The 24152-nt window shown below is 54.1% G+C and overlaps 1 protein-coding gene across 2 annotated transcripts in view; it reads right to left on the bottom strand.

Moving 5' to 3' along the window:
* LRP5 (LDL receptor related protein 5) overlaps positions 1 to 19654 on the bottom strand; it is a 125704-nt gene extending 106050 nt beyond the window's left edge. Inside the window, exon 1 of one of the 2 annotated variants that reach the window (XM_077115476.1) lies at positions 19539 to 19654. In XM_077115476.1, the coding sequence (XP_076971591.1) occupies positions 19539 to 19608 (70 nt within the window). In that variant the 5' untranslated portion in view covers positions 19609 to 19654. Of the gene's footprint in view, positions 1 to 9581; positions 9843 to 19538 lie in introns of those variants that run through there. The other variant, XM_077115477.1, reaches the window with a different exon arrangement.
* Positions 19655 to 24152: the final 4498 nt, after the last annotated feature.

Raw genomic sequence — 24152 nt, forward strand, 5'->3', positions numbered from 1 at the left:
TAAAGGCTCTGAGAAGTCCCGCAGTGAGCAAACCTCATTAAATTCCTACACCCCAGTATTTCCTGATGTTATTTGCTCACAGGACACTTTTTAATTTTGACCCAGGGAACATATCTGGAAAAATACTGTCCAAGAATTTGAATAAGTGGAAAACACAAAAAAGCTAAAACGAATCAGAGGGGCCGGCAGAGACTAGGCCACGGAACCTGGGAATCCTGGAAGCTGGAGCCCTCGCACTCGGTACCTGCCCTTCCTGCCCTCCCACCCTTTTTCGGACAAGAAGACATGCGTCCACTGAGGGTCAGGGCCCACCTGGGGCCACTCAGAAGTGAGATGCCTCCTGTTCCCTAACCACGGGGACTGCCTCGTGTAAGAAACTCTGAGAAGAACACTTTCTCCACCTGGTTTACTGAGAAATCACTGGCAACAAAGCGCCCCAGACACAAAGGACACAAGCTCTCCAATACTGGTTCCTACTGCAGAGCCAGCATCACCCCATCTGGTGGGGCCAGCCCCCAGGCCAAGCCCCTGCCTCCCAGACCCCCTCTGCTCAGCCCAGCAGGCAGCAGCCCAGAGAGCTGACCAGGGCACTTTCCGGCATCCAGTCCAAGCTCCAGCTAGGAGAGGGAAAATAAAAACACAGGAGGCACTTATCAAAGACAAAATGCCTTTTCCGAGTGCAAGTGTAAAAGGCACAAGCCTTTTACAGAACACTGCACAGTAGAGCTGTTCCTAGGAGAGAATGTGCTTCTCCTTGAAATCCATGCCCCTTGCTAACTGGGTGTTTCCATTTCCCTGCAGTGGCTATTCTGGAGCTGACAGCGGGTATGGGGGAAAGAGCGGGAAGCAGATGCAGAGGGCCCAGGAGGTAAGGCCAAGGCCAGGGAGGGTTCACCAGGGCCTGGGACAGGATCTGCACGGAAAACTCTGCAATCAAGCACATGGGCAAGGTTAGAAAAACGGCCGGTGGAGCCCACACCCACCAGCCCCTTGCTCTCTTACTTACACACACACACACACACACACACACCCTGCAACCGTGCAATGTGACCAACTCAAGGGATATCTTGGTTGAGTTTTTAGGGAATAGGACATTTGATTTATGTCTGCAAAATGTGCATTTTCACTAATTAGAAGGTTTGTGGCGGAGCACAGAAAAATATGTATTTCAGAGTCCCAGCTGGACTCAGCAGGAACCAAGGCTGTCATCAACATTCTTATTTTCGACAAAATATAGCATTCTGATTGCATGCCACTTGGGTTCAAGAAGTGGCTCCGGAAGTGGCCCGAAGAGGGAGAGAAGCAGCTGAGATGAAGGCTGGCTTGGCGGCCCGCGGTGGCGGGGCAGAGTCCGGCAGCCTGCGGGGAGGATGGGGGCTCCAGGTCAGGAGGCAGGTTAGGAACTTTTGCCAGAGGTCACACGGCCTGAACCTTGGGGACACTTTCTCTGCCTGGTTTGCTGAAAAATCATGTGCAACAAAGCACCCCAGAGACAAGGGGCCACAGGACTGCTCTGGGTTTGCAAGAAGACAGGAGGTGGGGGGGCGGGCGGCTCAGACCCGCCTCTGACTCCTCACTGGGGGTGCCCTGTCCACCACGGCCCCTCCCAGGGGTTCTGGGTCCCCATCCCTGCAACGAGGAAGCTGAGTGTGGCTTAGCACCGAGCATTTTTTTTTTTCATGGGCAGGCACTAGGAATCGAACCCACGTCTCCGGCATGGCAGGCAAGAACTCTGCCTGCTGAGCCATCATGGTCTGCCCACCACTGAGCATATTTAAATGCACCGGAGACGCAAAGAAAAACCATTCTATGATAAAAGAGCATTCGCGATGGCTGCTAAGGCCACAGTTCCTCCGTGACCCCAAGTTACTCAATCTCTCCCAGCCTCAGTCTCACCTGTGAAATGGGTGCAGCAAGATCACCCACCCAAGGGGCTGCAGGGAGGATGAAATGAACCCATCAGTAACCATCGCTGAGAACCTGCCAGGTACATTCTAAATGCACGAGAAATCTCAGCTGTCTCTATCGATTAAGGCTAGATTTTTTGTATCAGGTGTTTTAATACAGGGGGTATTTATTTTTAAAATGAGGATTTCCATCAAAAAAGCAAGCCCCAGGGTGCACAGGTAGTTCAGTGGTAGAATTCTTGACTGCCATGCAGGAGCCCTGGGTTTGATTTCCAGCCCATGCACTTCCCCTCCACCCCGCAAGAAGAAAAGAAAAAATTCAACAAATGGTGCTGCAATAATGGGCCAGTTACATGGAAAAAGAATGAAATGCGACCCCATCATACAGCATACAAACACAAGAAAGTAAGATTTTGAGGGTTTGTCCAGGTTAGTGTGATGCCCAGATACATCCCAGAGTAATTCAGGCAGTGAATAAAGAAGCATTTGTAAAGTCCCCTTGGGGGAATGGGGAGAAGGGAGAAATATGCAACTTTCCCATATGGAGAATTTCTGATATTCTCACAAGCAGTGGGGACAACCTCTTCAATAGATTGAGTCCTCGATTTTGGGGTTCACCCCTATGAAACTTATTCCTGCAAAGGAGAAGCTAAGCCTACTTAAAATTATGCCTAAGAGTCACTCCCAAGAGAACCTCTCTTATTGCTCAGATATGGCCTCTCTCTCTCTAAGCCAACACGATGGGTGAATTTATTGCCCTCTCTTCTATGTGGGACATGACTCCCAGGTGTGTAAATCTCCCTGGCAACTTGGAACAGAAATCCTGGGATGAGTCAGGACCTGGCATCAAGGGATTGAGAAAACCTTAACCAAAAGGGGGAAGAGAGAAATGAGACAAGATAAAGTTTCATTAGATGAGAGATTTCAAACAGAGTCAAGAGGTTATCCTGGAGGTTATTCTTATGCATTATATAGATATCCCTTTTTATAGTGTATTGGAGTGGCTGGCGGGAAGTACCTGAAACTGTAGAGCTGTGTTCCAGTAGCCTTGTTTCTTGAAGAGGACTGTATAAAGATACAACTTTTGCAATGTGACTGTATGATTGTGAAAACTTTGTGTCTGGTGCTCCTTTTATCCAGGGTATGGACAAAAAGAAAGTAAAAAAAAAAAAAATTGGAAAATAAGCAAATAATAGGGGGGATAAAGGGTAAAATAAATTGGGTAGATGGAAATACTAATGATCAATGAGAAGGAGGGGTAAGAGGGATAGTTTGTATGAATTTTTTCTTTTTCTTCCTTTTTCTGGAATGATACAAATGATCTAAAAAATTATCATGGTGATAGATACACAACTATGTGACGATACTGTGAGCCACTGAGAGTACACCATGTATGGAATATATGTGTGTGAAGATTTCTCAATAAAAATATATATATATATATATATATATATATATATATATATATATATAAAGGAAGCCCCAAGTAGAGCTAACTCAGAGAAACTGTTCTCAACTGAGAGCCACCCTCAGTGCGTTCATTTACAGATCTCTCAGCTGTAAAATCAAAAATCAGCCAACGGGATACTTCTGCGGGTAGCGTGTGTGTGTGTGTGTGTGTGTGTGTATGTGTACGTCTATGAATGTGTGCATGCGCATGTGTGTGTTTCACAGCTCCCCTGAGGGCCGCCACCACCCCTTGACCATTTCGGGTCACTCAGGCCAGGAAGGTCTGGGGGTCAGGACTACCCGGCTGGACAGCACAGGGCACCTGTGCTATGTCTTGAAGAGCCAACAGCCCTTGGAGAGCAGGGACCAGGATTTGCAGTAAGAAAGAAAGAAAAGAGAAAGAGCCAGTTCTACTCCAGGTGACAAAATCAGGACAAGGTCCCAGTGTGCACGTGAGGGCATGTGGGACCGAAGGCAGACCATGGAGATGCCCAACCTGGAGCAGGAGGCTGCCACCCCACAAGAGCCGGCCGGGGTCTCCCAACGACTGGCACACACCGCTGGTCTCCCCCAAAGCAGGAGAGGGTGGGCCATGCCAGCCCCTTCCACCATGCCCACTGGAGAGGGAAACGGACTCTCGGCCGTGCGGTTACAGGGATCGCATTGTTCTGCCCAGAAGAGAGGAAACCAGAGAGCTTGAGCTCAGAATGCATTTTGGAACTGGCAGAAAAAGAATATCTGGGAAAGGAAACACGTTTCAGAAACAAACATACCTTTGTACCACTTTTATTTTCTTTAAGCGTTGCAGAAAAAATAAAGCTAATAAAGACATGCCAAATTTATCATCGCCCTGCAAAATCTCATTTTTATTGAGCAAAATTGGAAGGCTCTGCTTTCAAGCGATCTAATGTTCCTGGAAAAAGGCAGCAACCTGCTGCCAGGACCCACGGGCAGCCGCCAGGAGCCAAACAAAAGGCGGGACCTCGGGCTGCACAAAGCCCCTGTTCCATCCAGGCTGAACCGAGCAGAGGAAAACAATCAGTTTGGGGAGAGAAAAAAAAAAAACTCTCCAGAACTATCCTTGGGAAGGCCATGGATCCTTCTTGGTCTCTGCTGAAGCTTCTTGAGGCACCAGGGTTCTCTGAGGAAGCATGTTTTAGCTCTAAGGCCCTACGCGTTTTGGGGGGCTGCCTGGGAAGTTTCAAGTTTGGCACCAAGGGCCACCTCCAACTATCCTGGGCAGCCAAGGAAATGGGAAGTCTTGAGGCTAGTAAGAATGCAGAAAAAGCTCATACCGTAGCCCAGTGCAGCCCTTGGTGAGCTCTTCCTGTCTCATGCCACTTTGCAAACTGGTACATAAAGACGGAACAGATTTCACTCTGGAGAACACCTGCCGAGAGGCAAGCCTCTCTCTCCCACGGCACTTGGTCTTGCAAGATGCAGTCAGCTGACCCCACAGCTTTCCCTCAGGCCTGAGTTCGAATCACTCTCCCTGGATGCTGCTCAGCCCTCACCCACAGGAGGTGGGGCTGCTGACACCCCCATTTTACAAATGGGGAAACTGAGGTACAGAACAGCCAAGGAATCTGAGAAAAGCCTCGCTCAGCTAATCAGGGACACAAGGAGATCAAACAGCCCAGACTCTTTTCACAACACTGGACATTTACATCTTTTGCCAAAAGGAGGTAGTTCAGTGACCCCCAGAAACCTCTGTAGAAGAGGATGGTCAGTGGAACGTCACCCAAACTGCAACGTAACCACTGCCCCCCAAGATGCCAGGAGGATGCCCGGTCCCTCTCGGCCGCTCCCTCCTGCTCACCACCCACAGCAGCCCCGCACTCCGGGACAGCGCCTCTGTCCTCAGGAAGGGAAGAACCAAGCAGAAGGCATCACCAGAGGCTGGGGACCCGCACCACCCCATCTCAGCACAAAAAGCAGGGCCCAGGAAGGACGTGTGGGGTGGAGGGAATCAACATGTCCTTCCTGCCCCCACCACACTCCCATTCTGAGCCCCAGGGCCCCCGCCTCACAGCTTGGCTTGGCCAGTGGCAGGAAGGGGTCCCAGGCTCAGCCCACCATCTCTGCACCCCCAGCAAGATTCGTGCATCCGCCTGTGGGGCAGGGGGATGGACACCCAGCTGCTGAAGCCACAGAGCTAACCAGGGACACGATTCCACACTCACCCCACCCCACACACACCCGGGCTGACTGCGCCCGCCACGTGTCAGCACATTCCCCCACCCCACGCACCCCCGGGCTGACTGCCCCTCCCCCCATGTGTCACTACACTCACCCCACCCCACCCATCTTTGGGCTGGCTACCCCCCAACATGACTCCACACTCCTCCCATCCCACGCATCCCTGGGCTGACTGCCCCCCTCTTGTGTCACCACATTCCCCCCACCCCACGCATCCCTGGGCTTACTGCCCCCCCGACATGACTCCACATTCCCCCCACCCCACGCATCCTAGGGCTGACTGCCTCCCCCGACATGACTCCACATTCCCCCCCACCCCACGCATCCCTGGGCTTACTGCCTCCCCCGACATGACTCCACGTTCCCCCCCACCCCACGCATCCCTGGGCTTACTGCCCCCCCTGACATGACTCCACATTCCCCCCACCCCACACATCCTAGGGCTGACTGCCCCCCAACATGACTCCACATTGCCCCCCACCCCACACACACCCGGGCTGACTGCCCCCGCCACGTGTCAGCACATTTCCCCCACCCCACGCATCCCTGGGCTTACTGCCTCCCCCGACATGACTCCACATTCCCCCCCACCCCACGCATCCCTGGGCTTACTGCCCCCCCCGACATGACTCCACATTCCCCCCACCCCACACATCCTAGGGCTGACTGCCCCCCAACATGACTCCACATTGCCCCCCACCCCATGCATCCCCGGGCTAACTCCACGCTCCCCACGTGACTCTGTCTCCTCACCCCACCCCGGACCACTCCACACTCCACTAGTCACCCCCTCCCAGAGACCCCAGGGGCTTCATGGGTGTCTCGGGGGTCTCAGTGTAGGACGACCTGTCTCCCAAACGTCCAGACCCAACCCTCCTCCTCAACCCCGACCCGGGGCCGACCACGCAGGGAGAGGGGCACAGTCCACTCTGCCGCCAAGTCCATGCCCCGAGCCGCCTGAGTGGTGAGATGAGGTCAGCGCCCCCACCTCCAAGGCAAGGCTGGGGTGAAGGTCAAAATGGTGCTTCCCACCAGGAAGCAGAACGCAGGGCTGCAGGAGAGGGAGCGACAGGTCCAGAGGAAGCTGCGGGGGGTGGGGTGAGCGGCCAGGGGGAGGAGCAGAGGAGCCTCTCCCCACTCGCTTGGGGCCGGCCCCCTTTCTGCCCAGCCCTGACCCCTGGTAGAGGCCATGCTGGCCGAGGTGCAGAGCGAGCTCTCCCCAGGTCCCCGGCCCGGCCTGGGCCATTCGTGAGGACCGAGCCCCTGCCCAGGATGCACTTACCGTGTCCCCAGGGGCCAGCTCTGGGCCAGGCACACAGCAGGGAACAAGCATACACCTACTGGAGGCTGGGATAACTCCCAGGTAAGAGACAAAAGCAGGAAGCCAGGAAAACCCACAGCCGGCCCACGGCCCACAGCCCACAGCCCACCTGCAGCCCACCCGCAGCTTGCTTGCAGCCCACCCAATCATACAGGAGACAGGCTGGCTCCCGCTGGGCTGGAGCCTGGAGCTCGGGCCTGCAGGGTCTGATCTCGTCTCTCGGGCAATGGGGAACCACAACAGCGGCAGAGGCGAGGGTGGAGGGCTCCACTCTACTTGAGAGACGCAGTCTGCCACACAGCCTAGAAAGCGGTGTTTCTGGTGAACTCTGCAGCACCTATGGGGTGTCAGGCCTGCTCAGTGGTCCCGGGGGAGGCACTCATCGTTCACATCCCTGAGTAAGGGAAGCCAGGCCAAGCGGGAACCCCAAGTGACCAGACCCCCCCTGTACAGGCAGCGGGGAGGTAGGTGGGGTGGGGAAGGGAAGAGCAGACCGCTGGTCACCCAGGGACGGGGGTCCCCACCAGAGAGGAAACGCACCAGCCTCAGCCCCCCACGTGTCGGGGCGCTCCTCTCGGGGTGGCAGCCAGGCTGGCTCGTGAGCAGGCTGTCAGAAGAAAGGCTGCAGAGAAAGAAGAAAGCGGGGTCCCCCTAACAACGTCCTCCACGGGGAGAGGGGCAGTGATTGTGCTGGCAGCACCTACCAATAGATGGGAGATCTCCAGGAGAAGCAGCGGGTCAGAAGCACCCACCCTGGCTGCACCTCTGAGGAGGCAGAGGCCCAGGGAGCTCGCAGCCATCGGGGGGCTGCACTGCCCCCGGGCCCGCCCGCAGCCCACCCCGCCAGGGGCTCTGCGCACATGGCAAACGCCGGCTCGACCCTGTGGGCTCTGACACCCACCTCCAAGGTGGACGGACCTGCTCCCTACAGAAAGATCACAATGAAAGTGACCACTGTGATGGCAGGCGATTACTGGGTGCCCCCAGCCTCACCGGGCTGGCTCCTTGGGACGGGCCTGTGCAGGGGGAAGCGGGGGTGATGTCCCCCCCTTTCAGGGTGAGGAAACTGAGGCTCTGAGGCCCCGGGGAGTGGACTTGCTCGCCCAAGCCGGGGAGCTAGGGAGGGCAGGGCTGACCGGGAACAGGTGGATGGGTCGGGGGGCCGGGAAGGGCGGCTCTGTCGGGGACTACTCGGCAGCACCACAGCTGTTCACGGCAAATCCGGGAGTGGGAGGGTCTGCAGGGAGGGCGTCGGGAATGGGGTGCAGCAGTATCTTCAGTCCAGGGAGCCCGAGGCAGAGGTCAGGGCCCAGCAGCCACAGGGCCACCACCGTGGGCACCCTCCCAGAGCGGCCGCCAGCACCAAGACCGCTGAGGCGGGCGAGGAGTGAATGAGACCCACCTGCACCCCGAGAGGGGCCGCCCTGGTTGGAAGGTCCGTCGTCCCCGCCCCCCACCCCCTCAAGGCTGGCCTCACACAAAACGCCTGCCCAGCCCAGCTTTCCCACCCTCGCTGTGCTGAGACCGGCTGCGGAAGCCTGGAAAAGCACTCAGCCCCGCCGCCACCACCACCTACCATGCAAACCCCCCCAAGCTCCCAGCCACCTAGAAGAGATTTCAGGCCCATGCCAAGATGGCGCTGCTCATGGTGCTGGCACCCCAAAGACCCCTGAGCTGGGCTAACTGCCCTAACGAGACCCTCCAGGTACCTGGGGTTGGGACTGAGGGGCCCCACCTGTCCCCAGCATACGGGCCCTGGCCCAGGCCTGCGGGAACACAGGGGGTCCAGCGGGCAAGGCGCGTGCCCAGGCAGCACTGCAGAGAGGCCCTCTAGACCTGCAGAGACGGAGCAGGGCAAGGGGACCACCCGGAGCCCAGGGCCCACCTCGGTGCCCAGAGCTGGCTGCATACCCCAGACCCCACGTCCACTCCACAGCAACTATCCTCACCTTGGGGGCGACCACCCAGGGGCCGCGCAACTGTAACAGGGCCGAGAGGGCTGTCTACTGGAGACACCCCGGAACAAGCTAATGGAAACCCCGTGGGTCTCGGCTTCAGGCCTGGCCGGCAACAGCCCGCGGGTCCCACAGTTCCCCTCTGCTTAGCGGTCACGGGCACCTGTGGTCACCCAGCAGAAAAGACCACTACTTAATAAGCCATTTTCTTGAAAGGTTAAAATCTTCTGGACCACAGCGAAAACTGTTTCAAGATTAAAACTGGTAGCAAAAAGGATGGGAACTTGCTCTCTGTTCTGCACGAACTCATACATCTCAAACTGTCCCCTGCTCAAGTGACTTCAGAGGGAGGGTGGGGGGTGAGCTAAAAGTACATAAATCCTCAAACAGCTGCTGTACTAGCTCCACATCTGCTTGGGGGCCACAGGCCTGGGCAACCTTGGGGAGGCACTGGGTCAGGAGAGGGGTCTGTCTCAGGGCCTTCCCCTCACACGCAGCCCGTGCACCCCAGCCCACCACTCCTGGGGACCAGGCTGAGAGTGGCATGTTCCGTGGCCCCCTCGTACACAGGCCATCGCAGAGGCTCCAGCTTCCACCGGTGGCCATCCCCCCCCTCCCAGCACCAAGACTGGGGCACGTCTGCACAGCCTCAAAACATTAAACAAAGATTTCCCCTAGGACCCGGCCATCTCTTGGTACCTCCCCCAGAGACTCCAGAGCAGGGACTCGAATAGCCCACGGCATCCTTACCTATGACAGCCCACGGATGGAAGCAACCCAACCGTCGCCAACAGGGGACCATGCAGACAAGTGACCATCCATGCAATGGAGTAATAAACAGTTAAGAAGAGGAACGAAATTCGGATGCGTGCCACGACAAGCCCACGTGACCCTTATGCTGAGTGAAAGAAGCCAAACACTGTGTGATCCCTCTTACGAGAAATATCTAGAAGAGACAAATTCAGACAGGCAGAAAGTAAACTAGAGGTTACCAGGGGCTGGGGGGAGGGAGGGATGGGGAGTTACTGCCTAATGGGTACCGATTTAAGTATACAGAGAAGCACAGTTTATAAAAAATAAATGTGAAAACCAAAAATAAAAGGTGCAAACCCAAGCTGACACACGTGGCCCAGAGTTATTAGCACTTTGCGGGGTCTGCACAGCTGGGGCTGGGGGTCCTGTGGGTGACCGCAGGCCGGGGTCGGGGCAGGAGCCACCCCTGCACCCCCCGTGGGGTAGGCACAGGGCTCGGGGAGGCAGCTAGGTGCTAGAGAACTCACCCAGAACAAGTCCACAGACCGTCCAAGGGACACACCTTAAAGAGGCAGCGCTCTATAGACTTAAACTCTTGAAAGCTCATTAAAACTAACTCTGTAATTCTGTAGTTACAATTCAGAAGCACTGAGACTTAAAAAATCATAGCACTTTCCTCCACGGCTGTTCATACCGCTGCCCCTTTAGCTCTACTTTTTGCAGAACTGAAAGCATCTGCGCAAATTTTTTTTTTTTTTGGTAAAATCACCCAAAAAATGACCAGTGAAGGGAGTTAGGGAGCAATCCCTCCTCTGTGAGGTCTCACAGATCCAGGCTCGGAAGGCTGGCAGGTTTTCTCTGGGATCAGGATTTCAGAGCAGATAACGGATGGGATACTCTGTGTTACTGGAAGTCCAGCAGCTTTATCCATAGCAGACCTTCTAGGAGGCTGAACTCGGAAAGGGACTCTGGCTGTGGCAGAACAGGGGTTTCCCAGAGTCACAGGCACCCTTGGTCACAGAGCAGGGCAGGGGTTTGACAAACTGGGACGCACAAGTGGGATGGATTGCAGGAAAGGGGAGGGAGCTTGCAAGGGCTAAAACAGGAGGCAGAGGAGGGAAAGGCGGACGAGATGGCTCCCTGGAGAGACAGATACTGAGCAGACACCCCATGGGAGCCTGAGGGTCAAGGGGGAAAAGAGTCCCATCTTCAGGGCCCTCCCCCCAGGTAGTAGGGGAACCAGCTAAATTCAGCTCAGGGACAAAACAGGATCCCAGGCCAAATAGTTGTAGAAAAATTAATCTGGCCAAAGTATATGGATAAATGGGTAAAGAGAAGATTCTAGAAAGCCAGGAGATTCTAGAGGCCAATGGGTATTTGCAAGGGGCCTAAATGTGAAGCCTCAAAATCCACATGGGTGGTGGAGGGTGGGGAAGGGGAGAAGAGGAAAGAAACAAGCCCAAGAAGCTTTCTAATCTGCAGGAAGGAGCAGAAGCTTGGAGCCCAGAGTCTGGAGAACAGAGAAAGTGTCAAAGTCCGCTCCAAGACCTAAGCTGGAGGAAGAGGAGCACAACAGAGCTCTAGGCTGTGCCTGTCGCAGCCCGGGGCCTCCCAAATTCAGTTCATGCTGGGCACAGGTCGGAGAAGTCTTCTTCCACAGATGCAAGCTCAAAAATAAATCTTGCTCCAAAACCACCTTGCAGGGAGGGCACCGAGTGTTGGCTCCCATCACAGGACCACCCACTCCCTCCCAGGGAGGAATGCAAGGCGGCGGCTGCCTGCCGGGAGTGGATAGAGCCTGGAAATCACCCAGACTGACACACTCTGCCAGGGCACACAGGGCCACGGGCTGGGGTGGCTATTAACACCCCATTGTGCAATTTCCTGAGAGTTTTGCTAGGCAGGTACTGCCTCCCCATCTGGGCTAATAGAGGGGTGCAGCTCATGGAAGAAATTAAAGCCGCTCACATTTTGTTCTGGAATGAACTAGGGGAGGAGGGCGGTAATTTACTCAGTAATTATATTTGCCTCCTGGCTAGTGCTGAAAATGAGTTTGCATTAGGGCTTGTTTCCCAAGTAGACACCAGCCAGCCAGGCGGTAAGCAGCATCAGCATGGCCTCTAAAGCATTCCATATGCTCAATAAGACCAAAAATGTAGAGTCCAATGGATGAATTTATTTCCACAGCCAGATGCCAGCTTGCTTATCGGAGACCACTTTAAAAATCCAGCTCTCGGACACTTGTTGAATTTCAGTGTTTACTGTTCCCTGACCAAGAGCTCAAAGGACAGAGGCTATCTCGGCTAACTCTATAAAGTTTATCACAAAAGGGTAAATTTGTGAGAACAGTCAATATGCTTTTTTTTAAAAAAAAAAAAAAAGAACAGTACGGGGGAGTTTGCACAATTTACCTTAAAATGTCCTTTAATGCTATTGAGACTAAAGCACTACACACAGGACAGACAACAGTGGCAGAGTTCTCGCCTGCCACGCCAGAGACCCGGGTTCGAGTCCCAGTGCCTGCCCATGTCAAAAAATAAAAAAACTAAAACACTGTACACAAGGACACCCACAGGTCAGCAAAGCAGGACGGAAAGTCCAGAATCAGAGGTTGTAGGTGGAGGCTGCATATGAAAAAGCTGGCACTTTAAATGAAAGGAGATGGATGGAACATTTCATAAAAGAATTCCCAATTCATTATCCGGAGGCAAGGGGGAATGATTCAAATCCCTACCTTGCACCACATAAAATAATTTTTTTTCCAGGTAAAAATAACATCTGAATGTTAACAAACAAAATAGGAACAGTCCTGGAAGAAAATAAAGGAGAAGGTATTTATAATCCGGGGGTCGAGGGACCAGAAAGAAAACCTGGAACATACATAACAAAGAATGAATACCCGCACCAAAAAAAGATCCTACAAGTAATTAAAAGATAACTCGGCAGAAAAATGGGCCAAAAAAAAGAAGAAGCAATCTTCCATAAACCAAACACAAATGACCAAGAAACCAGTAAAGAAGGAAGTAGACATCAAACTGTGTTATAATTTTTAACTCAAATTAGCAAAACAATAATTTCAAATCTGATAATTTTCAGCAATGGATAAAATACAGGAAAACACATATGTTCGTAAGTGCTTGATGGGGGTATAAAGTGGCGCAATCTTTCTGGAGACATCTGTCAACTTTAAAAACTTATAAATGCACAAGCTATGACACAGATGGGCCTCAAAACCTTCTGCCCGGTGAAAACCACCCAGACACAAAACACAAGTATGATTCCATTTATACCAACTATCCAGAAAAGGTAAAATCTACAAAGGCAGAAGCAAATTGGTGGTTGCCAGGGGCTGGAGAAGGGGGAACTGGAGAGCAGGTGCTGAATGGACATGGAGTTTCCTTTTGGGGTGACGAAAATATCTGGGAACGGGGGCGAGGTGGTGGTTGCCCAACAATGAGAACGTATTAAGTGCAATGAACCGTTCACATTAATATGGCTAATTCTATGCCAAGTGAATATCACCTCTCATAAAACAACTTATAAATGGACATATGCTCTAACCAGGAATGTGGCTTACAAAAATGCTTGTGCCAAGTGCACAGACACCGCAGAGAGACTCGTAATTGCCATAAAACCTTAAATAATCACTCAAAGGCTCCTCTTGGTTTATTGTCACAAAGTACGGTTTGCCCGTACTACAAAACGCTACCCAGCTTTCCAAGAGAATGAAGACCTCAAAGTCAAGAGAGAAAATATCTACACCACGTCGGCATGTGAAAAAGACAGGTAGAGTGTGAATGGGTTTAGATTAAAAAATATGAGCACGTGTTCAAAAAATAATAAAATGTGAAAACATGTGTTAAAGGTCAGGTCATCTCTGGGGCGGTAAAGAAGGACACTGGAGTCTCAGATATGAGTGCAGTAAATGTGTATGTCATGTATAGTATTCGTGCAATTCTTGCATTGAAAAATATATATATTTGTAAAAAAAAAAAAAGTTGTGCCAAACTTTAAACGCCCGGATAATAGATCCCAGGGAAGCAACTTCAGGGTCAGCCCACTTTCCTAGGAAGCCTGAAATCCCAGGAACTCCCAACCCTGTAGAATTCCATCCACCTGGCACCTCCTGGGGTCTGAGACCTGCTCCCAGTGGGTGACCCTGCAGGTGGGGCACTGCAGGGCCAGGGGACCAGGTCCAGGCTCTAGGGACGATCCCCACATGACGGCAACAGCCAGACGCCAGGTGGCCCTGCACTGGGAGAGTAAGTGTCGGCCTCGCTGCAGACAGGTGAGCAACAGAGGCCAGTCCGTGGGCCTCGACACAGCGCCACTCGGTGTGCCACGGCTGCCCGGCCACGTAAGGGGTGGCCACAGAGAAGGCTCACGTGCGAACGTCTGACCTCCCTGGTCTACAGACAAAGAGACTAAGGCAGGGGGAGCTTGCGTGGCCTGTCCAGGTCACAAGAGTGGACTACTTATGCCAAGCAGTCTGGCCATATGTTCTCTAAGAGGATAAGTGATACGGACAGATATTTTCTGATGACTACCAAAGGTCTCAGGCACAAATGTACAGGTGTGCAGGTGCACAGGTGTGCAAGTACAAGAGTTTGCTGGGCCTTTGGCAGCACAGCACAGCTTGGAGTTGAGAGACAGGGGATGAAGTCTCGGCTCAGCCATGTGTTGCAGGAGGCTCTAGGGGGTGGGGTGGGGAGATGCCCAGGTCCGGGACAGCAGGAGGGAAACCAGGCCAGTCACACCGGCCACCACCCCGCCCTGCCCACCCCAGAGCCCCAGCCCCCTCGTGGGAGCCTCCCGGAGCCCCGGCTTCCACCCGAGATAGCCCTGCTGTAAGCTACACGTCTTGGTCCCCAAGGCCTCCAGGCTCTGGCTGTAGAGGATTCGGAGGGGGCCACAGGTGCAGCCAGGCAGACCTTGGAGGACCCCACACAGCCCACGGGAAGGGACACCCCCTCCTAAAGCAGCCCGTGCTGCCTGGCAGTCCAAGCGGCTCAGGCTCCTGAAGAAAGAAAAAGGTAACGCCTCATGCTGGGAAGTGTCTCAGCAATCGGGCCAAGCGGTTTCGTTTTTCAAATGAGGAAAGCGAGGTGCACAGATGGGAAATGCTTCCCAAGGCCCCACCAGGAGGCAGTGGCCAGGCGGAGGCCGGCGCCAAGCCCACGGGGTCCCCACAGCCCGCAGACCCCTGCGATGGCCTGCAAGATGGCGGGTGCTCCTTCAGATTCTCAAAGGAGTTAGTGCAAGACCCCAAAAAGGCTAAAACCACAGTCCTCGCCGAGAGAACCCTTCCTTTTGGTTTTATTGCCCCAAAATCACTCTCAGAAAATGAATACTGCATTAAATATCAACCAATAAAGCAAATAAGAAAACACGTTAAGTATGGGAAGCCTCCAGCCCCTCAAAAGGGCTAACAGCGACTTTACCATGACGATCTCCCAGGGGGTCCGCGGCAAGGGAGACCCCAAACATACAGGAGGCAGATAAGCGGCAGAAACCAGACGTACAGCCATGTCACACTCATGCCAATGCCGTGCCAGCCTGAGACCCTTGCCCAACCCCAGGCTGGCAAAGCACTAATTGTCCCCTACAAGGCAGTGGGTAAACCAGGACCGATCAGAAGGCAAAATTCAGGCCCGGGAGCTACTCAGATGCCACGGTCTGCACGGGGCAGGAGAAAAGCAGGTGTGCTCATGCAAATCTGACGTGGTCAATGACGCAGTCCCATCCACATGTGTCTCTGCACAGCCTAATGGGCGCAGGGACCCCTGACTCCTGCTCCAGGAAGGAGGGCCCCCCCGTACCCCTCAAAGAGGGCCCAGCAAGAGCAGAAGGCAGTCAGACACCAGGGGAGCCCCCCAACACAGACCCCAATGCAGACCTCCAACATCTCAACCCTTTCCCGGCCCCCTCAGGAGGGACCTTCTTAAAAGGAAACTGGATGCCTTGGTTTCTTTCCCACTGCGGCCTGTCACAGGCACTGGCTCACTCTCAGAACCCAGCCAGCTCCCTGCAAGGCGGACACCATCACCCCAGCTTAGAGGATGAAGAAACTGAGGCTGAGGCCCAGCAAACCACTCTCAAGAGCCGAGGAGGGAGTCGAGACCCACCTCCAGGCACCCAGCAGCTCCCCACGGCAGGATGGCACTGCCCACGGCTGCTGCACATGTCAGCTGGGCATCTGCCCGCACTGCGCCCGGGATGGAGCACAGCCCCACTGCCTTCCAATGTGAACCATAAGATGAAGGAGCCAGACGCACCCCAAGCCTGCCACAGCCCGCCCCCCAACCCCCACCCCTTGCTTTGACTGTGTGTTACCTGAGGGTCGTGAGGCCTCATAAACTTCATAAACCTCAAATGCCAGGTCTGTTCGGTTTTCTATATTATTGAAATGGCACGTTCTCCACCCTCACAGCCTGCCCCCTGCCTCCTCCTCCTCTCCGTCAGCTGTGCATCTCCGTACTGCAGCAAGAAGACATAAGGATAGATCTGACCGAGTCACAGCCCAGACTACAGCAGCTTCTGTGTCCAACTGCAGGAGGCCATCACCAACCCCAGCTCAAGTGTGACGAAAGAAGGAACCAGGCAAGGTCCGTTCAACACACTTTGCCTAGACAGGCCTGACCCCAGCCTACATCTCCAATCTCCTCCAACTCAGGCCTTCCAGGAGTGTCCCTCGCCTCCTGGATCGCATCTGGATGCTGCAGTGTGAGCTGGCCTATTCTCGCAGAGGAGACCACCCCGTCCTGGAGGTCAGGGCTCTGGGACCCCTGGCAGGACACCCCAGGTGAGGGAATGGCCGAGCCCAGTTCTTGGCTAGCTGCACAGTCAGCTTGTTTCCTGCCTGCCCCTCTGCACAGAAAGCTGTATGTACCATTATAGCTTCACTTAGGACCAGGTACCAAAGAGTATCAGCAACATGAATAAGACCTGATACCATGCCAGGCATGTGCCAACACTCTGAGTTAGTGGTAGGAAGTAGTATTATCCCCATTTTGCAGAAAAGAATACTGAGGCACAAAAAGGCAGAGCCGGCTGTCTGAGCTCCCCCACCCGGCAAATGGCAGAGCTGGGAGCATAGCCTGGTGCTTGGCCCGTTCAGATAACTACCCGGTGACATGTGGCCCAGTGCCACGGTGGGCCGCGACGGCCTGGTAACGGTTATGGAACAAACGAATCAGTCAGCAGTCAGGATAACCAAGGTCATGAAGAAAACTCCAGATTATGCAATAACAGCCTCCCAGTCTTTCAAGCCAGAAAGATCAAGGACCCCTGCTACACCCCCAGTTCTTCACCCAGGCTTGGGGTGGTGCTAAGGGAGCCCAACATTTAATGCTTCCTGAGAGAGAAGAGGGTCCAAGAAAGCACCAAGACACGAAGATGCTAAGGAGTGCACCCAAGCCAAAGGGTCACACGGCAGCACACCTGGCAGGTAAACCCAGGTTGGTCTGACCCCAAAATCCTCACAGCCCTGGTTAGAGCCCACCCAGCCAGCCCTCCACCTCTGGCTCCAGTGTGTGCACCCTGCTGGGTGCCCGGGCAGTGAGCCAGTGCGGCTGAAATTAAATCAGTTCCCCAAATGATGGGGGACCTCAGAAGGAAGCACTCACGAATGCTGAGTAGGCTGGGTCATCCCTTGGATTTGGGAATGGGAGGGTTAGGGCCTATGGGTCCTGCTTGAAAAATTCAGAGAGGACCCACTCAGCATCTAACTGAAGTCTGCTGGGGCCTTACAGTGGGCCAGGCAATGTGCTTGACACACACACACACACACACACACACACACACACACACACACATGCACACACACATACCACCTCTGCAGACCCTCAGGGAGCATCAGACCCTTGGGGAGTATCAGACCATCAGGGAGCATCTGCACCTGCAGGAACCAGCCTGCAGGAACCTGCAGATTCTAGAAGGCCTGCTGCAAGGCTGGCCAGAGGCCTGGGGCAACTCAGCTGGGGACCCTAGCACAAAGGTATTTCCGTGGCCTCAAGCTTCAAATTGCAACAGGAAGCAATCAGGAAAAATAATTAACTACTGATCTACTGGCTTCACCCCAGATGGAGCCATATAGCTAATGTGGAAAATCAGGGACATGACATATCAAGGACAGACAAGAAAGTTCTACATAAGGATTTCACCTCTTTCTTCTTTTTTTTTCCCCCTTTCACTTTAGGACGGGACCATCACATTCTGGGACTCTAAATGCCTCTTACGAACATGCTTCCTAGTACTAAAATAACCCACCCTCTTTGTGCAGCAGACACAACTAAACACCACAGGTGGAGCTCCTTTTCTTTAGGGGTTCGAGTCATACGGAGCAACAGGCATTCGTGTCCAGTAAGGTCACCCCGAAAGGAACAGGAAATCCAAAACTGCAATGAAGTGAAGAGCACCCGAGGCAGCTTTAAAAAAAAAAAAAAACCCTTTAAAACAAACGTCTTCCCCCCAAACCCCTTTTGCCTTCACAATCCAGGCATTTCCGGGAAAAAAGGCTCAGCTTCGGCCTGCATTATCCAGATTCTGTCATTGTTTTGTCTTCACCTTGTTTTGCAAGGAGTAGAAGACATGGCTGAAAAATGTAAACTGGCTCCGTTCCAGAGAGAGATAAACTTGGGGTGAAAGCGCTGATAAGCCAGGAGAACCTGCAGCGGGGATCCCTGAGCTTTCTCCCTTACTACTGGGTGCTTTTCAAACCTCAACGGAGGGGCTGCAGCGTCAGGAATCCAACCCACAAAGCCAGCCAGGAAACCTCCCTGCAAATGTCCACTCTGGAAATATTCAGGAGACAGCTGTTTGCTTTAAGGAAGCCCAGACAAAAGGGACCTGGGCCCCATCCCCCCCCCACCCCGAAACTGCCACCAAAAGAGGGGCCCTGGATGCTCGCAGTGCTGGCTGGCCCATGCCCAGTCTGGCAAGCCTCAATCAAGAAAACCAAAACACGTACCTCTGAAGAGAAGGACAGAGGTAGCAGGGGACCTGCTAGGAGCACCACATGGCAATCTCCAAACTCAAAAAACATGTGCGGCACCTCACAGGGTGCCTTGGTTCCCTGAGTCCTCCTCACCTCAACTCCACCCCTCCGGCCGCACCAAAAAGTTGGAGAGAAAGTTCGACAGCCCTCGACTGCCCAAAGGCTGTGGAAACTGAGTCACAGGCACACTTCCTCCCCCCCCAACACGCCCCAACAAAGCCATGCGCTGGGACCACGACACCGGTCACGACGGGTCCCCCGCTGCGGCCCAGGCCCCTGTCTGCAGCCCCAGCGGCCGGATGGGTGGCTCGGGTGGCCGGGACACCTGGCAGGTGTCAGTCTTTGGGGAACGACAGCCAGGCAGATACAAAGGGGACAGAGCAACAGGACAGGACGCGCCGCGCCCGGTCTCCCAACTTTCTCGCGGCTCCCGGAGCTCGCAGGGCGGCCGCGCGGCCAGGGGAGGCAGGCTCGCAGGGAGAGTCCCGACCCAGGGCGGCCAGGCCTGTCCCTGGGCCGAAAGGCTCCGCTCTGCCCTGCGGGCCCCGGCTCCGCCACCGGCCAAGGGCGGCCGCGGCCACTGCCCGGCCCCGTCCCCGGGAGCCCTGCCGAGCGCGCCCCGGGGCCCGCGCCCCGCGTCGGGGCAGGTGAGGACCCGCCCGCGCGCACCTGGCGGGGTCGGCGCCGCCCGCGCGCCCGGCTCGTGGGCCCCGGGTCGGCCCCGGGAAGGGCCCGGGCGGGGAGACAAAGGGCCCGCGCGCGGCCCCCGGGCGGCGGGGAGCGGCGGGGAGCGACGGGGAGCCCCCGCGCCGCGCGCCCCAACTCGTCCCCAACTTGCAAAGTCGCTTCCGCGGCGGCGCCGCGCACTTGGCCGCGAGGCCGCCCGGAACCCCCGGGGGGGGGTGGCACGGACCCGGGTCCCGCGCCGCCCGCCCCCGCCCCCGCCGGCGCCCACCTACCCGCGGCGGGAGCCAGGCTGCAGCAGAGCGCGAGCAGCAGCAGCAGCAGCCGGGGCGCCGCCGCCTCCATGTTGTCCGGCGGCCGGACGGGCCCGCGCCGCGCTCACTCGGGCTCCATGGCGCGGCGGCGGCGGCGGCGGCGGCTCCTCGCGCGGCTCCCGGCGCCTCCCGCCTCCCCCCCTCGGGCGCCGCCGACCAGGACGAGGAGGAGGGGGGAGAGGAGGGGGGAGGGCGCGCGGGAGCGGAAGCCGCGCCGCGTCTCCGCCCCCCGCCGCCCGCCCCCCCCCTCCGCGCGCCCCCCGCGCCGGCCGCGCCCTCCCGCGGGCGCCCCCCGGAGCCGGCAGGCTGGCGGCGAGACGGGCGCTGCGGCCCCCGCCCTGTGGCCCCGATTCTCGTGGTGGGGGGGAGGGGAGGTGTAGCGGGGAGGGGGGAGCGGAGGCCCTAACTGCCAAATGCAGCCCCTGCCCGGGGCTGGGGTCCCGTGCTGGTTTTCACTCCACGGGGGCGGGCAGGCTGATCAAGTTCTGGAAACAGGTGTGCCACCTGTGGAGCTACAAGGACTCCCCCGCCTTTTACAGATGGGGAAACTGAGGCACGGGGGCTGGGAGATTGCCCAAGGGCACACAGCAAGGCAGTGACAGGACTGGATGCCAGGGAGCCGCAGCCGCCCCCTGCAGGGGCCCATCGCAGCCCAGGCCTCCCTTGACACCTGTTCTCACTTCTGAGGGCGCCTGGGAGGGCAGAGAATGGCGACCAGGAGTTGTGAGGGCAGGGACAGATGTGCAGTATAGAGAAGCATGAGCTGTAAGGGTGGGACTGAGGGTGGGCTTGAGGTTTTAGTTTTACGCTAATTTTGTGCTCGCTGCATTCATTCTGGCATACGAACTGACAATAAAGCTGCTCTCCAGGGGATACTACGCTGGCCAAGCCTGCAAGTCCTGATATCTCAGACCTCAGGAGTTCCCTCACCTCTGACTCACCCAAAAGCGGTCACTGAGGTCCCACAGTGCACCCCATGGAATTAAGCTGCGCCCGGGAGGAGGAGCTGGGAAGGGAGAACCTTGCTGGGGAGAGAGGGGAAGGGGGACAGAGAGGCTCTGGAACCCATTGGTCCCAGTTCAAACTCCGGGTCTGCTGTTGAGCTCCTGGGCAAGTGCAAACTCTCCAGGCCTCTTTCCCCTTCATAAAATGGTGATAACACCCCCTTGCACAGCCCGGAGGAGGTTAGGGATAATACAGTATCATGGCCTCATGTGTTTGTGACAACTTTGTAAGGTTAGTGGTCAGGCAGAATACCTTGGCCCTCCTTGGGTTTATATCCTAGTGAGAGAGCTAAGCAAACCAAACAAATAAATAAAAATTTTAAAAAACCACCATTACAGACCAATGTGAAAGTGGGGAGTGTTGGACATGTCTGGGGGGAATACTGAGGGAAGTGGGGAAGGTTCTATTCTCCAAGGAGGCTATATTTGAGCCAACTGTAGGAGCAGCTGCTCTGCAGGGAGAGTAGTTCAGGCAGAGAAAAGGAAACAAGGGCCTGGGAGCAGGGGCCAGCTTGGCTGCTGGATTTTTGGGTGGAACTGCAAAAGGCCAGCATGATAGAGGCTAGAGGTGGGTGTGGGAGGAGGGCAGACAGAAGGAGGTGTGAGATGGAAGGAGATTTGGGGTGACAGGAGGCAAATGGGATAGTAGGAGAGGCCAACTACAGCCAACACATATCAGACTGGGAAAAGGAGTCAAGAACTTATCTGAAGAGTGATGGGAAACCATTATGGGGATTTAAGGAGCAAAAATCCTTGCTGATTCCTCTACTCTCTCTTACTCGATGCCCAGGCCTAGCAGCACACCCTGTCTACTCGTCTCCCACCTCTGTGGCCACCAGCCTGGGCCCTCACCTCTCATCCTCTGCCAGGTCTCCTGTATCTGGCCTTAACTCCCTTCTGCCTAATCTCACAGCAGCCAGAGTGAACCTATTAAAACATTAAATCAGATCACATCTTCCTCTGCTGAAGATCCTGCTGTGCTTTTCATCCTAGGCCAGTGTTTTTAAACCTTCAATCGTTAATGTATTACTATCATGATTTGGGTAGTTATTTCTTTTTAAAAATCAGTTCACTTTTAAACACATCAGTGCCTACTTCAGCATGATTTTAAGCAAGAACCCCCTTGGGGGTGTACCTCTACCTGGCATCATGGGACATGACTCCCAGGATTAAGCCTGGCCCTGGTATCGTGGGACTGACAAAACTGCCATGACCAAAAGGGGGAAAAGAGATGGGACAAATAAAATCTTCAGTGACTAAGAGATTTCAAAGGACATTGAGAGGTCAGTCTGGAGGTTATTCTTATGCATTATATAGAAATTCCTTTTTAGTTTCTGGTGTGTTAGAATGACTAAAAGGAAATAACAAACTGTTGAACTGTAATCCAGTAGCCTTGATTCTTGATGATGATTGTATAACTATATAACATTTGTAGTGTGACCATATGATTGTAAAAAACCTTGTGACTAACGTTCTCTTTATCCAGTGTATGGGCAAGAGAGTAACAAAATAAACACAAAAAATAAACAAGTAATAGGGAATGTCCTAGTTTGCTTGCTGCTGGAATGCAATATACCAGAAATGAAATGCTTTCTAAAAGGGAAATTTAATAAGTTGCTAGTTTATAGTTCTAAGGCTGTGAAATTGTCCAAGTTAAAACAAGTCTATAGAAATGTCCAATCTAAGGCATCCTGGGAAAGATAACCTTGGTTCCAGAAGGCTGGTGAAGTTCAGGGTTTCTCTCTCTCTCAGCTGGAAGGACAAGTGGCAAACATGGTGGCGTCTGCTAGCTTTCCCTCCAGGCCTCTTGCTTCATGAAGCTCCCCGGGAGGTGTTTTCCTTCTTCATCTCCAAAGGTCACTGGCTGGTGGACTCTGGGGTTCTCTCGTCCCGTCGTGGTTCTACAGCTCTCTCCTTGTTCTCAAAGGGAACGCTCTCCAAAATGTCTCCTCTTTTATAGGATTCCAGTAAACTAATCAAGACCCATGTAGAACTGTCAGTGGTGCAAGACCCTTTGCACCACTGACGGTCTGACACACTAAACATTTTCTTATCAGGATCTCCTGTGCCTGGACCAGGAGCCAGCACATGGCCAATGCTCGATACGTGTGTGTTGAATAAATGAATGAAGTTCATTCTAGTGCTAATCAAGTTTACTACACACAATTGATTGAGTCACGTCTCCATGGAGATAACCTAATCAAGTTTCCAACCTATAGTTTTGAATCATGATTAGAAGAAACCGTTGCTCCCACAAGATGGATTGGAACTAAAACATGGCTTTTCTAGGGTACATAAATCCTTTCAAACTGGCACAGGGAGGATTGGGAATGTGGGATGTTTTGGGTGTTCTTAATTTATTTTTATTTTTAACTTTTGGAGTAGTGCGAATGTCCCAACATTGATTGTGGTGATGTATGCACAACTAAATGATGATACTGTGAGCCACTGACTGTATACTTTGGATGATTATATGGTATGTGAATATATCTCAATAAAACGGCATTTGAAAAAGAAGGGGAAAAGAAAAGATCCTGCTATGTCTCTCATCTCAGTCAAGATAGACGCTAAGGTCGCAGGGCACTTACAGAGCCTGATCTGGCAGCACCCACCCTTCTACCTCTCCAGCCTCGTTACTGAGCACCCCTTCCTTCCCTCACCCTGTCCCAGCCACAGTGGCCCACTCGCCGGCCCTCAGACACTGGCCCTTCACGGCCACCACAGGACCTTGGCTTGCTGTCCTTGCTGCCTGGAACTCTTATCCCAGATATCCACGTGACTCACTCTTCCCTGACCCCTGCTCCAATTTTCAGCTTTCCTTTCCTCCTTTGCACCACTGACAGTCTGACACACTAAATGTTTGCTTATCGGGATTTCCTGTGCCTGGACCAGGACCCAGCACATGGCCAATGCTCAATACATGTGTGTTGAATAAATGAATGAAGTGAAAAGATCTGATTTACATTTATGGAAGGACCACTCTGGCTGCTGGATGGGGGGCAGGACTGTGGGAGAGACAGGAAGGGGTAGCCAGGAGGTTGGTCAGCAGGCAGGTATAATGTTAGCAGCCAGGAAAGGCAGAGGCTTGGATGTGGGGTGGAGGTGGGGGTGTGAGGATGGCTCAAAGATGGTGAGGAGGAACTGGATGCCGGATGCCCTTAGGATAAGCTGAAGGTGTCAGCTGTGGGCATGAAGGAGAGGGGAGCTCAGGATGGCTCAGCTAGTTGTAGCATTTTACACTAGCTGGTCCAAAGAAGAGATCAAGGTTTTAAATCTGAAGGACTCCAAAGAAGCTGAAAAACCTAAACTCAGTTGCAGAAATGATTAAGAAAAAAATGAACTGTTCTAGTTTTTTAGCTGCCAGAATGCAATATACCAGAAATGGAATGGCTTTTTAAAAAAGGGAATTTAATAAGTTGCTAGTTTACATACAGTTCTAAGGCTGAGTAAATGTCCCAATTAAAACAAGTCTATAGAAATGTCCAATCAAAGGCATCCAGGGAAAGATACTTTGGTTCAAGAAGGCCAATGAAGTTCAGGGTTTCTCTTTCAAGTGAGAAGGCACATGGCG

The sequence above is a fragment of the Tamandua tetradactyla genome, chromosome 9, assembly GCF_023851605.1.
Source record: "Tamandua tetradactyla isolate mTamTet1 chromosome 9, mTamTet1.pri, whole genome shotgun sequence".
NCBI classification, from domain to species: Eukaryota; Metazoa; Chordata; class Mammalia; order Pilosa; family Myrmecophagidae; genus Tamandua; species Tamandua tetradactyla.